This window comes from Pezoporus occidentalis, unplaced genomic scaffold, assembly GCF_034315485.1.
Source record: "Pezoporus occidentalis ecotype Australia unplaced genomic scaffold, CSIRO_AGI_Poc_V1 ctg17, whole genome shotgun sequence".
NCBI classification, from domain to species: domain Eukaryota; kingdom Metazoa; phylum Chordata; class Aves; order Psittaciformes; family Psittacidae; genus Pezoporus; species Pezoporus occidentalis.
The window spans coordinates 2714504-2728893 of record NW_026913531.1 but is presented as its reverse complement, the minus strand read 5'-3'; the positions used below and the strand labels follow the sequence as shown (position 1 = coordinate 2728893).

Genomic DNA, 14390 nt, shown 5'->3' with positions numbered 1-14390 from the left:
ACAAACATCAGTATTGCTCTTAAACCACATTCCAGAAAACCCTTCACAAGCCCAAAATGCTTTGCTGAATGGTCCATTAAATTTTAAGTTACTTTTATTCAATCCTGCAAAGTGTAACTGCACTCTATTCCTTCTGCCATGGTCCATTAGATTTATACCAACAAATAACCTGACCTCAATAGCCTTCCTCAGTCTGGTCAGCGTAATGATTTGCAAGCTTTACCTGGAAGAGTCGGAGAGCTTTCACCAATCCACCAACTTCATTCTTCAAGGAAAACACTACGGCTGTCTTTCCACCTTCAGAAACAGATTCACCTTTGCCATTTCCCTTAATCCCTTTCTTTTCTTCATTCTTCCCAGAACTTGATCTGTTTAGCTACAAATGGATAAAGAAACAGCATCATCTCAGATGCAAACAGGCATTTCCCAAATTTAAGTCTTTTTACTCAAAGAGAAAATTTTATTAGAAAGTAGCTAAATGGAATTCATCCAGATTTAATTTAAATGGCAATGCATTTACCTGTAAATTGGTAATTTACATTACCAGAATCACATATCAAAGGCAGCTATCAGAGATGATCATGTAAGAGGCCAGTCCACAAAAAAAAAAGCTTAAGGAAAAGCATAGGAATGCTTGGGATACAAATATTATTATATTATTAGGGCAATGCTATCATTAATAATAAATATAAAGCAAATGGAGATTATTTAAATTACTGCAAAGCCTGCAGTGATGCTATTTCACTATTCTAACCTGAATATTGCTGCGAAATTGCACTGCAAAATTTCAGTGATCCTATTTCAGTCAATACAATTTACACTGGTCTGTATGTTTGTATTAATCATCACATTTAAAACACAAGCTTTATGTTATCTGTTTTAGTACAGTTAATGGTCTCATGTAATGCCATTTTTCCTGGAAAACCAAAACCTCTGTTGATTATACAAACAAGGACAGAAACATGCATAGACTGTATCACAGAATCATAGAACACCACGTTGGAAGGGACCTCAAGGATGTTTTGGTCCAACACTTCTTGGCAAAAGCACAGTCCTGACAACATATTCCAGCACCCTGTCCAGGTGAGTCTTTAGAAGTGTCCAGTGTGGGGAACCCACCACTTCCCTGAGGAGATTATTCAATGGCTGGTTGTTCTCATTGTAAAAAACTGTACCTCCCATTGAAGATGAGCTGGACCAGGAACTCAAAAACATAGAGAAAATGACACCATCCTTGGCCACTTCTACATTCTTCTCACAATTTGGAGGTCAAAGACTGCTTTAAGCCAAATTTAAGTCAGCATTTTCAAAAAAATGTAATTTTCTCATCTTAAATATCTTGTTGAGATGCCAATAGTACAGCATTTATAGAGAATTGTTATAATATCAACCATGATTTTCAAAAAACAGCCCGAGTTTTCCAGTAGCCAGGTTGTGCCTCCTGGAGAAATCAAATCTCCAGTGAGACACTAACTGCTTTTTTATCATCCATAATAGAGTCACTAAAGATACATGAAGATAGAAGTTAAGAATCATGTACAACTATTGCATGTGAATGAAACTGTCCTTCAGTAAAGCAGCTTTCAGAAAATAATCCAAATATGAAGTTTTAAACAGGTCTCATAACATTTGATGGAAGCCAAGTTAAATCTCTGTTCTTATTTTCTCCTTAGAGGTAGGCTATCCACTTGTGAAAATCTGTGGACCCATGTCAATGGACTTTAGCAAAGAGTCTCCCTGTACTTCTAGATTTCACAAGTTTTTATCACAGTATCACAGTATCACAGTATGCTAGAGATTGGAAGGGACCTCGAAAGATTATCTAGTCCAATCCCCCTGCCGGAGCAGGAACATCTAGATAATGTTACACAGGAATGTGTCCAGGCGAGTTTTGAATGTCTCTAGGGAAGGAGACTCCACAACCTCCCTGGGCAGCCTGTTCCAGTGTTCCATCACCCTCACTGAGAAGAAGTTTCTTCTCAACTTTAAGTACAAGTATCAAGTGCTTTGTGACCCAGGAAAAAAATTAGTGAGTTTCAGCGTGATTCCTTTTCAAAATGGATTATATAAAGTGATTTTCTTAAAAATGGGTGTTGCTGGCAGTGACAAGGTATTTCAATCACATATGCCTTAAGGCATCCATAATGCTTCATGTCAGATGGTTCACTTTTTTACCTGATGCTAGTCCACTCTGAAATATCTCCCCCTACTGAACAGAGCTCACAGCTATCCAGTCAGCTCGCACTGGATCTTCTGAGATTTATTTTCTTTTAAGGTACAAGAATGCACTGACTTAAAAAAAAGAGCTAGTTAAAATGCATAATCTTACAACAACCCACTCTTTAAATGGCACAGGTTAACCAGCCACTCTTAAACTAGTTACTGGACATGCCAAAAAGTCTCTGTGGTCTTTTCTCACCATCTATTAAACTTCATGAAAACCATCTGGAAAAATATTTATGTTTTTAGAATGATATATGAAAGGTTTCAAACATGTTTATTTCTTAGTAATTGAGCTTACAGGATTCTGCTCAGTAGGAGGTTTCCTCAGGGACAGCTTAAGGGATGGCCACTTTTGTTTTAACTTCAATATTTGGGATTTGGCTGAGTCCATCAAGCACCCAACCTCCACATGAAGTGACGAAGATTCTACCTTTATAGCATACATGATTTTTCACTGCGTGCTGCTTCCTAGAAGTTCTGTACTGAGGATCATGTAGTCAACTGAGTGTCTGAGAATCTCAACACCATCGACTCCTCTGGGAAACAAGAGCACTTGGCACCTTCCAAGATTGTCACAGGTTCCGTAATGCTTTCAAGCAAACGTTACCCAAAGTGATGGCTAAAAACCCCTTTCAAGCATATAAAAACTAGAAACCTATTTGTTATGAACACAGTAGAGAAGGCTGAACTCAAAACCTTATCAGCCATGCTCATTAGTACACTTCATAACTAAATAGAGGCTAACAAATCAAATTCCATAATGAAAATTAATTACCTGGAGCAAGCACAAGTACTCAGGAATAAGTCATCTATAGCAGAACTCAGTGAAGTAACTCAAATTTAAAGAGGGTAAAACAAATCTATCCTATTTAATTCAGTATTTCTAAGTGAAGCAAAGCATATTCAAATCGGGATATTTCACATTTTACTATGAAGATGACCAGCCAGTTCACAGCTGGTACAAACTGGTGCATTCTGTTGGTTCTTCTCAAGTGATCTGGACTTTCATGTGTTGCAAAACTGTACAGGAGGCAAAAACTTCATAATCCTGAACATCTCACATATTCAAAGCAGATGACATTATTAGCACCAACTAACATTCTTTACTCCTATTAAAGTACACCTATTCAAATACATTTACCAGTGAGTATACAGAAGTTTACCCCACGGCTGAGATCACCTGTCGCACTGCTATCATCACCTCACAGACAGAGAACTGCTTCTCCCCCCTGACAGGGTTTCCAACAGGGAAGATGCACATCCCCTGCACAGTGCTCACACAGGTCCTTGTGTCCCTGCGAGTTGGCAGAAGCTGGGAAACCCCAAATCCAGCTGCTCTGCAACGAAAGTGCCACAGGCACCGAGGCAGTGTGATCTGCACAGTGCCAAGAATGCTTTATGTATTGTGTGTCTGAGTGTCTTGGAAGGGCAGATTCTGCTGGTGTGTACAGTCGTGAGAACTAATCAAAGCCTTTCAAATTCAAGCACTTAAAGCTACCTGAACTGCATCCTAGTGCTTTTATATTATTCCTATAGCAAGCCGGTTCATTTCTGCTGGAAAGTTTGTACGTCTAACAAAACTTTTACAGTTATTTAACGACACTTTTAAGGCAGCATGGACCGATTTATACTGCAAAGTCGGCTTTACCGGCCCTTGCAACCGCGGGAGAATTGTTCCCTTCCCCTGAAAGTTACAAGGAAGGGGTCGGCTTCCTGGGACCGGCCCCGACCCGACCCGACCCGCGGCTCCCGCTCCCGGCCTGCCGCCGCTCCCAACCCCGCCACTCACGGTGAATCCTCCGACGGCGGGGCGCTCCTCCGGCAGGGCTGAGTCCAGCGAGAAGCCCCTCCGCGCCCAGTACTTGCTGGAGAACATCATCATGGCGGGCTGCATGGGGCCGGGCGGCGGAGGGGGGGTCAGCGCCGCGCTCTGCACGCCTCACCCGCCGCGGCCCCTTTTATACGCCCCGGCGGAGGCTGATGGCAACGCGATTAGGGGACACCCGTCAACGGGTGACGAGCGCCGCCGCCAGCGACGCCCACGGGCCCCGCTTACCTCAGCCGGGGCGGGGAGCGGCCCAGCCCCGCCGCTCCCCTGCAGCAGGGGCACCCGTGGGCTGCCGTCGCCTTCGAGCCGCTTAAGACCCAACCCGAGAAGCCGAACCAGCCTGCCCACTACTGCGGCCGGGCAGGGGAGGGCGTGCAGCCCAGGGCGCTGCCCAGGGGTCTGAGGAGCCACGGCCTCAGCGGTGCGGGGACAGGGCCCGGAGGGGACGAGGTGACAGAGTGCCTAGGGTAGAGGCCGATTTTGCGCACGGAAGAGCTGTGTGTACACTGTAAGAGATTCTTCGATGTAAACCTTCACATCTCTCCCTTTTGTATAGTACTGCTTTGAAAAACAGGCTGGTTCAGAGAAGAGGAATTAAGGGACAAAAATGACATCCTGCAGTGAAAACCTTAACATACCTGATGTACTTAAGGGTGATAAGCAACATGCAAAGCCTACTTCAACTGAGAGAGAATGCTTAACTGGAGAATGCTTTTCCATCAAGGCAGCACTGGCTGTGGTTTGGCTGTGTAAGGGCCAGACTGCAATCCTGAGAACCTCTACTAACCACAACATCAGTAAAGCAGTTAAACACCTATGGGGGTAAAACAGCCCCATACGGATTTTGGAGATCTATATTTATATGACAACTTCATTTGCCTCTGAAATACATCTCAGGGTAAAGTTTCTTGGGTTTGGACATGGTGTTTGGTTTGGGGGTGTTTGTATGCTTCCATGTTTGATTTGGGGATCTTTTGTTTGTTTTTAAGAATTTGTTTACTGCTTAAGGCTACTATTAGCTCAGAAATTTTGAGTGCGCAGAAGGCATCTGCTGAAACAGTAACGACTGCAGTGTTAAGGTACATTCTTAGTCTCTCAAATCTACTTACAAAATTGACTTAAGATTTTTCTCTTACACTACCATTCTGAGGTCAAACGCTCATTTTGTCACCCACCGTTGCACTTGTTCTCCCCTATAATTTTCCTTCCCACTTCTTCCATTTTCCAAAACTTCCTCATGAGCTACTTGAATAAATACCTGACATCCATGGAGTATCATGGAATCTTCCCATTCGTCACAACTAACAAAAATCAGCAAAAGTTTCCAGTCCAAACCGGTCATTGTCAGTTAGATGATCCCTTTCTTAAAATGGCTGGTCATGTGTTATGTTCAGGACCAGGACAGAGCTACTCCTGAGCTGCCTCAGAATTCAGAGGGAAGCCTGAAACACACCCTTTTAGCTTCACTTTTCCAGCGTTTCGCAGGTGTAAAATGTAATAAGGCTCCTTTTCTTCTGCTTGACAACAAGTTTGTAGTAATATTTGGTTCCTCTACCTGCTCCTGTAATGCAGACCAATCATTTTTATTACACTAAACTACAAAGTTTTACTTTTTCCCAGTCGGAGGAAAGCATGTCTTCATGTATTAGCCCAGTCTCATATCCTGAGGTTGCAAGAGACATTCTCAGTCATGTTTATTATTATTTTTAATGATGGGAAAGCAGGTATGGACTTTTATATTCCTACCTGCTCTGCCTGAGATACACAGACACAGTTCCTGCAGTTGAACAATTTATGAGAGTGAGATTACTTTGTGCTCTCCAACTGCTCCAAAGATGAAACCAAGCCCTACTTTCTCCTACCATCATGACAGAGCATGATTTCCTCTACTGTTAGATGCTAGCCCTGCAGCTGGGACATCAGACAAATCAATGACCCTGCTACCCAGTAGCCTTGCTATCTATCACAGCTCTGTGTGGTAACTAGAGCATGGCAAAGGTTTTCTGCTCATAACCTCTTCAGGATGACTCATGAATGCAAAAACAAAGGTACCCTGTGTCACCAGGTACTACACCACAGGTGGGGAAGACTCAAGTGGTTGAACTGTTTTAACTATTCTGTCTGCCTGTTAATCCCATGGAGGGATTGCTTCTCCCTTGAATTGAAAATTCATTGAAGCAGATATTCAAAAATCTCTATTTTCATAACTCTCTTTTTGCTGAAGAACAAAGCAAAAACTGAAAAGAGGACTTCAATAAATTCAGTTATTACAGCCCCCAAGGGGAGGAAACCGAGAGCAAAAAGACAATTCTTTCCTTGTTTCAGGGAAAAAAGTTTCATCAGGAAACTGCTTCACTGTAGAGGAAGTATAGTCTCCTACTGCCCTGTCACTAGTATTATCATAAGTTGGTCATTACCTTCAATTCAAAAAGAAGCTTACAGGAAATAAAAACTAGTACCAGGCTACTAAATACAGGAAGCGTAACACATAGACAAAGGCTACAGTGCAAAATTCAAAGTAATTAGTATAGGACATTCAAAGCGATTTTTTTTTATAAATAGAGCAGCAGCCATCAGAATTGAAGTATTAGTCCACTACCAAACACAAGGAAAGGACAAAAGAAACTTTAAGTGATCTAAGTATGTAATGCTCTTTGCTTTTAACATCATTCTTTGCTGAAAGAATCAACTGTGACCATAGTTCTATCATAATTAGTAGGAAGGGCAGAGAGGTAAGGTTTTAGCTTTGAACAAGATGAAACAATGTTGGAGAATATTTCAGATAAATTTGGGATATTTGGGATAGCAAATGACTTGGCACAGACACTACGCTTACAGAGTAAGCTTGTTAGATCTCTGCCATCAATAACTATTTCAAGAACTCAGGGATTGGACAAGCATCAAAAGACTGGGGAAAGACCAAAATCATGTCCATTTTCAAGAAGATAGTGGGGAGGATGAAGGGCTGAAGAATTATAGACCAGTCTAATTTCATTTGTTGGAGAAAACAGAAGTACCAAAATTGTTTGTAAAGACCTCGAAGATAACAGATGATTAAACAGTCAAGATGGATTTGCTGAGAATAAATTGAGCCAAGCAAATCTCATTTCCTTTTATGACAGTTCTGTGGACCAAGGGAAAACAATACACGTCATTCATCTTGATGGTAGTGAAGCATTTGGCATGGTCTGTCATAACATTCTCACAAGACAGATAAGGAACCAGGTCCAGATAGAACTAATAGATTGGGCAAAAGGGTGGCTTCACTGCTAAATGAAAGGGTACAGAGAACAGCCATAAGTACCTACCCTCATCTCCTGTACTATTTAATAATAGCCTAAGTGACTGTGTCGAGACCACCTGTAAATTCCCAGATTACACCTACCTCAGGGATGCTGTAACAGTTACAAGATTTAAACAGATCTTGGCAGGGGAAAGGCTACTTGTAGATGACTAGCTGCACATTTACAAGAGAAGGCAGAGTCAGAAGTTACAGAAAATCCCCAGCTACATGCTATCATTCAAACTGCCCTGAAGGTCCACAAACACCTGAAAAGTGCTTGCCTAATAGACTGCAGGATCTATGAAGTTATCCTCCAAATGGATACTTTCATATCCTTCAATGGATGGACATAATGGCAGAAGACAGTCATACCTTTCAGCAGGAGATAGTTGAGCCTGTTCTGTTATTGACAAGCTTTTAAAAGTGCCTTCCAATATTGTAAACCTGTGATTTTAACTAACTTGCTGTATGTATATATTCAGGTATATACTTCATAGTGAAAAATGTGTGGTACGATTGATCTGGCTAAAAGAACTGGTTAAGCCTGCAATTTGTTAGGTCCTTCATGTGATTCACCATACACTACGCAAATTAATCATACCAGCATAAAAGAGGTAGTGCCACTGGACAGAGAACAAGGAACCAGGACTGCCGCTTCTGGTAGCAGTAGCTGCACTGCTTTGTTGCTTGAGGAATTATCAAGTCTCTGAACCCAAATATCTGTACTTTAAGGACTTTCTTGGTTTCTTCCATCGGTTACTTTAACGATATAACCAGAAGAGTATGTGAAAGCTCTCGAACAGCCAAGCCCAAATGTGGCATGCATCCACATAACCTAAAGGACATCTGGACCAATTCATACACCAAAAAGTGTTTTGGAAATTTTGGTGTTTCATCTTATTCAGTTATGACAAACAACAGAATAGCTGAATGCAAGTTGCTTAGATGCAATACATGTTGCATCAGGTCTAGATGGGCACTTAAGAAGTGTCCTCTTCAGCAGGACGGATTCACTTTTTTTTCTAACATGATCTCAGATACCATGAAGAATGTGTCATCACACCAAACTGAGTTAGTCTGGGATGGAGTTAACTTTCCTTGTATCAGCCCTTATGGTGCTGTACTTTGGGTCTGTGCCTAAAACAGCATTGATAACACTCCACCGTGTTTCAACTGTTGCTGAGCAGTGCTTGCACACTATTAACATGCTCTCACTTCTTCCCCAAGAGGTTGAGAGCAGACACAGCAAGGACAGCTGACCCAAACTGACCAAAGGAACATATCACATAACATTGTGCTCAGCAATAAAAGCTCAGGGAGAGGAGGAAGCCAGCACATTCATGGTCATGGCACGCATCTTTCCAAGGAACCTGTGCTGAAGCCTTGTTTTCCAGAAGTGCTCGGACATCTGCCTGCTGATGGGGCAGTAATGAATGAAATCCTCTTTGTGCTTTGCTTGTGGGAGCAGAATTTGCCTTCCTTGTTAAACTGTCATTGCCTCAATCCATGAGCCATCCTGCCTTCTTTCTACTCTCTCCCCATCCTGCAGGGAGTGGGTGAGGGGCTGGGCGGGTGCTTGCTGCTGATCTGGGTCAACCACACCACATGGGGAAAACAAGTGACCACCATTTGCTGAACTGCTAGACTGGGCAGAAGTTTAAGCTCTGAACAACAGGGCTCTGCAGTTAGTTGGTTAATAACAAGATATGTATATAGAAACAGCCTGAGAACTAATGTTAACATAGGGTACATGTAACCTGTATAATCCAAATATATACTATAATTGAATTTCTTCAAATGTAACCCATCTAGAAGACTTCATATACTTGAATTACATGGACAGTTTGAAATATGTATTTAATTTTGAAATTAATTTTGGATGAGGCAAAAAGTGACAGCCTACAATATATTTTTTGTTTGCAGTTCATCAGAAAATTAGTTTGTGCCAGAATATAGTGATTTAAAATGAAAAAAATTGCACCTATTCTCTAAAAAAAAAAAAAGTTTAAAATCCCCACTTGAATGAAAAAAATCAAATTCAAGCTTAATTTATACAAGGCCTGAACTGCAATAACATCACTTACTTGAATAGCAGACATTTTCAAGTCCCACTAAACATGAAGCACAACTCATCTTTTAACACCATAAAAAGTGCGTTTGAAAGCATCTTTAAATCAAATATAATAGCAAGCTTATATGAAATGTCTGTTAAGTGCTCAGTTAGGTATCTGCATCTCATCACCTTATCATGCTCATATACAGTCATGTCAACGCAGAGCTAGATATAGTATGTAATTGCACACACAGAACCAAGGGTTAGGATTTCCTGCTTTAATCCCAGCCACCATACAGCAGATCATGGAAATTCTCTCCTAAGAGCAGCCTTTCACAGAGACAGAGATGGCACCAGCAAATGACTGGAAATGTTCAGAAAAGTCAACAGGTTTGAAAAATATGTGTTAAAGTATTTAGCCACCCACAGACAAAACCATGTTAACAGCCAGTTTTCTACAGCCCATGGACCAAACTCCAGCTTTAAGTTGCATCTGTACAAGAACACTGACTATATCTTGAGCCTGAGGAATGTATCTCCAAAACAAATCATTACCCCCATTTGTAATATGAATAAATACATAGATGCACTTCTAACATTTAACTGACCTCTTCAGCACTGTTATTTGTGGTGTCTGACATGGAACAATCTAACTAGAAGAGATATTTTTTACCTATGGAATTTCAGTCCCAAACTTGGTAAGACTTCATTTGCATCACACTAGGATGCATGAATCATGCTAGCAATACAAAACTTATTCACTGTCCAAATTCTGAATGCCAAATCGTTTATAATAAAACCTTTTTTCATGTTAGGCAAGAATCCTGTAACAGAGAATTGTTTAGAAAAGTGAGGAGAAAGTGCCTCACATTTTGAATTAAAATATATCAAAAAATGGAACCTAAGAGAATACTTTTTTTTTGCTTCCTGAAAAGTCGCAACAAGAGAGCTTTGATTCAGTGCTAATGAGTGCATTTGAAAGTAGTGAGGAATAAGTGAGGCTACAGAATTTCACAGTGTAATATGTAAGAAAAAACAAGAAAGAATAATTGAAGAGGCACCAAAAGCATCTTAAATTTTTCCACTATAAAACTCAAGGTTTTAAGAACTGGGCTTGTGGAACTTTAACACCTTAATTTTAATTAACCTACAGATTAAAATTAAGCCCAATTCCTAATACAAGCAACACAGTATTTCCACATCCAGTTCTTAAAGCAATCAGAACCTGTTATAACATACATGTAGTTTCCATGATTACTCACAACAATGAACACAAACCTCCACACTTCACGTACGTTTGAAGGCCACTGGCTATAACATTCACTAGGTGCAGGCATGGTCATCACAGAGGAACAGGACAGGCATGTATTTCCTAAATGTAGTCAATACAACTGATGTGTCAAGTGATGGCTATGGCTATGGGCAACTTCATATCATCCTTTCATGTTTTAACCTCCTAGTATCAAAAACATTCTATAAATATTCATTGGTCCAAGCCTCCAAGAAGCTTCAGCCAACATTCCTTTTTTTGTAAACTATCCTCTTAGAATCACAGAATAATTAGGGTTGGAAAGGACCTACCGCCATGAGCAGGGACACTTCACACTAAACCATGCCACCCAAGGCTCTGTCCAGCCTGGCCTTGAACACCATCAGGGATGGAGCATTCACAGCTTCCTTGGGCAACCCATTCCAGTGCCCTCCAACAGAAGAAAAAGACCCCAACACTGTACTTTTGAAACAAATTTAATTGCCCACACAGGCAAACTAAGAAAAAGCTCTCTCAAGAAGACCTACATAAACATAATTTTTACCTTGGAACAGATAACACTGGTATACTGCTAGGATTGAAAAGTATAAAGCTTTAAAATACTCCAAAAGATAATTATCTTCCAGTAAAGCATTAAAAAGAAAATGGGTTTGCTGGAACTAAGCAAGTACTGCCTCTTTTATAGCCTGACAACTATAACCAAAAATACATTCAGCTAGTTCATATTTCTTAATTCTAAGCCATCTAAATGATTCACATACAAAACAAAATTGTGCATCCAGAACCTCCAACCCTTGGCATTTCTTCAGCCATCATGATCCTGATTCAGACCTCTTAGTGTCTGTTGCCTCATCAGCTTAGGCTAAATTCATACCCAAGAATCAGGAGTAGTTCAGTGGAGGATGAGGCTCTTCGTGATTGCAGCTCTTTGCAAGGTTGGCAGGAAGGAAACTACAGATAACATATGCTGCAAGGGGGATTTGATCTTATTGTTGGGAGGCAGAGCAAGCATACCTACTCCAAGCCTTCCACAGCAGCTGTTCACTGTTAATTCAGGAGCAAACATCTCATCCTTGAAATTCATGTGCTTAATACAAAGAGGAAAAGATCAAGAATCATACCCAAAATGGAAAGGCAAACTTTAAGGGGTGCTAGTATTTCTAGGAAGCCATAGCTGTTCATTCTAAGAAATTACAGAAATCCACTTAAACATGCTTTTCTTAAACATCTGAATATTCATGTTCAGTCAGTTATGGTTTTCTTCAACATCTTAATATGTTGCATATAACAAGATATTTTTGTGGCTGCATATCCTGAATAACCAAGAACCATGCACAGTTAACTGACAGACTCGCCCATTGCATTTCTGTTTCAGACATTTCCCCCCCTTACAGTTTCAACTTAATATAATTTGACAAAACCACTCTGCAAGTACACTTCAAAGCCAACTAGGTGCTCCAAAAATACTGAAACTAACTTGCTTAGTGTATCTGAACCAAAGTGTTGATTATATAAGTTCCAATGCTTTTATGCACAATGCTCAACAGCCAACAAAGGCACGATGCTTCACAGTAATTTCCTGGACAGGAAATGAAAGGCTACAGATACACTGAGCTGTCAGTCCTTGACTTCCACCACATCAGACATTTCTTATTAACTGATGAGAGATAGCACATTGACGATATTAAAAAAAAAAAAAAAAATCTATACCAATTCAGCTATCCAGTGTTTGTTCACAACTTGTGACAGAAGTTTAATCAGGTCTCAAATTACTGTAACAACTTGATTTATCTATTAAAGCCTTTTTGTATTACTTGTATTTGCTTTAGATGGCACAAATAACATTTGTAGAAGTAAAACTGCTCCAGAAGAGCTCCACCATATCCCACATATCAGTTGCCCAAAGATGAAAGGCATGTTCCACTCTGCAATAAAAAGATACTCCCACTGCTCTTCATTACTCACAAAATAAATATATCAATGGACTAACCGTTGTTAGTTATCCCCTCTGTCTCATGTTCTTATATCAACAATCAGACAACTAGATTTTTTTTCTCTAAATAGGATTTAATTAAAAACACTAAATCAGCTTTGATTTTTATTTTATATATGTACAATAGTTACCAAATATCAAATACACTGAATCAGTTATGTTAAATTTCACATAACGTCAAAGGACATCAGCATGGCATGGAATAAACTCACACTGCCTTTTGCATGTACAAAAAAAAAAATTTGCATTCATGTTAATTGCAATTACTTGTTTGGTTTGTGGTTTGTTTTTTCAGTTATCTGCTTATTAATTCTCCAAATAATCTTGCCATAAAAACAGGGCAAGTAGTTAATTGATCAGTTAATATATTAGCAAAGATAAACATTAGTAAAGTTTGAAAGAAATCAATTGCAAAATTATCTCAAGTGTAGGACTGAATGTATTCACATTAAAGTTACCTTCAGTTAGAAAAGTTCTGAAAAAGAGCACAAGTTGGAGCTTTGCATTAATTTGGTCAAACTGATTCATATGAATGAACAGTCAAGTTTATTCAGATATTGAAAATATGATTATCCTCTTTAGTATTCACAAACATTTATGTATATAGTGTCTGTATGTGTGTAAATATATATATGCATATATAAAGGGAAGATATGTTAATGTAAAAATATACTGTTCAACCACTCCCAGTTACACAAAATTCAGTTTTTGGACATTCAACTGTATAAGTATAAATGTCCACTTCAAATCTACATTCAACCAGCAACAAATACTTTGAAGTATTTTTGTAAACATTTGAGATAGGGAAACCCCATTCATTTACAAAACGATCCTTCTTTAACACATCAGCATCTCTTCAGCTTGAAAATTTTGTACAGCAGCTTCAGCTCCTATTGTGAATCTGCTCCAAAGAGCTCACACTTAAATAGGTAAGTGTGAAAGCTCAGCAAATGCAGAATTTGCAAATTCATGCTTAATCACCATCCATTTCCAGTTCACCAGCAAAAAGAAAAATGCACTTGGCTACAAAAATATTAAGGAATGTTATTGGAAACAAAAGGCTATTTTGGTAGAAGAAACTACAAAAATAGTTAAGTTGAGTCATGTTGTAAAGCTTTAATGAGAGAGCATTACAGTACAGATTTTCCTTCTGAAAAGCTTAATCAACACCAAACTTAAATATCCATCTCTCAAGTGCTTAAAAAAAACGTGCTCAGTAAAAGTCTTTCTTCAATGTAACCAACTGTGATTACGCAGGTGTCAGGCTCTGCGTCTCAGACATCTGTTGAGTGCTGTCTCTCGTACCATTGGCAGCAATTACTGGTCTTGAGATACTCTGATATAATGACGTTGGACAAGTCAACATGGCTCCGCTTTCATCATCTCCATTATCTGAATCGGGTGTTGCAGAACTGCTTTCCATCCCCAGGATCTCACCAACTGCTTGCGGCAATTCCTAAAAAGCAGGAAAAAAACCCAAGTAGTACTAAAAATTGCTGTAATCAAATAAATAAATAAATAAAGACATTTACAATGAGGTGTCATCCCCCCAAAGCCCATGCCCCAGCCGTAGTAAGTAATCATTCATCTGAATTTAGCTGTAATGAAACCATCTCTCTCAGCATTAGTTCCATTAAAGTTACCATTTCCTGTATCTGGCTTTTCAAAAAAACAGCAAAAGGGTCTGGCTCAGGAATCAATTCCTTATGAACCATATATTCTTCATTATAAAATTAGACA

The 14390-nt window shown here is 39.7% G+C and overlaps 2 protein-coding genes across 2 annotated transcripts in view; both read right to left on the bottom strand.

Moving 5' to 3' along the window:
• The window catches only part of TPH2 (tryptophan hydroxylase 2), a 53041-nt gene extending 48571 nt beyond the window's left edge, over nt 1-4470 (bottom strand). Inside the window, exons 1-2 of the mRNA XM_062613751.1 lie at nt 4013-4470; nt 224-376 (exon numbers count right to left, since the gene is read on the bottom strand). Of these exons, the coding sequence (XP_062469735.1) occupies nt 224-376; nt 4013-4117 (258 nt within the window). The 5' untranslated portion in view covers nt 4118-4470. The remainder of the gene's footprint in view (nt 1-223; nt 377-4012) is intronic.
• An 8272-nt stretch (nt 4471-12742) lies between these two features.
• The window catches only part of TBC1D15 (TBC1 domain family member 15), a 32559-nt gene continuing 30911 nt past the window's right edge, over nt 12743-14390 (bottom strand). Inside the window, exon 17 of the mRNA XM_062613753.1 lies at nt 12743-14106. Within this exon, the coding sequence (XP_062469737.1) occupies nt 13900-14106 (207 nt within the window). The 3' untranslated portion in view covers nt 12743-13899. The remainder of the gene's footprint in view (nt 14107-14390) is intronic.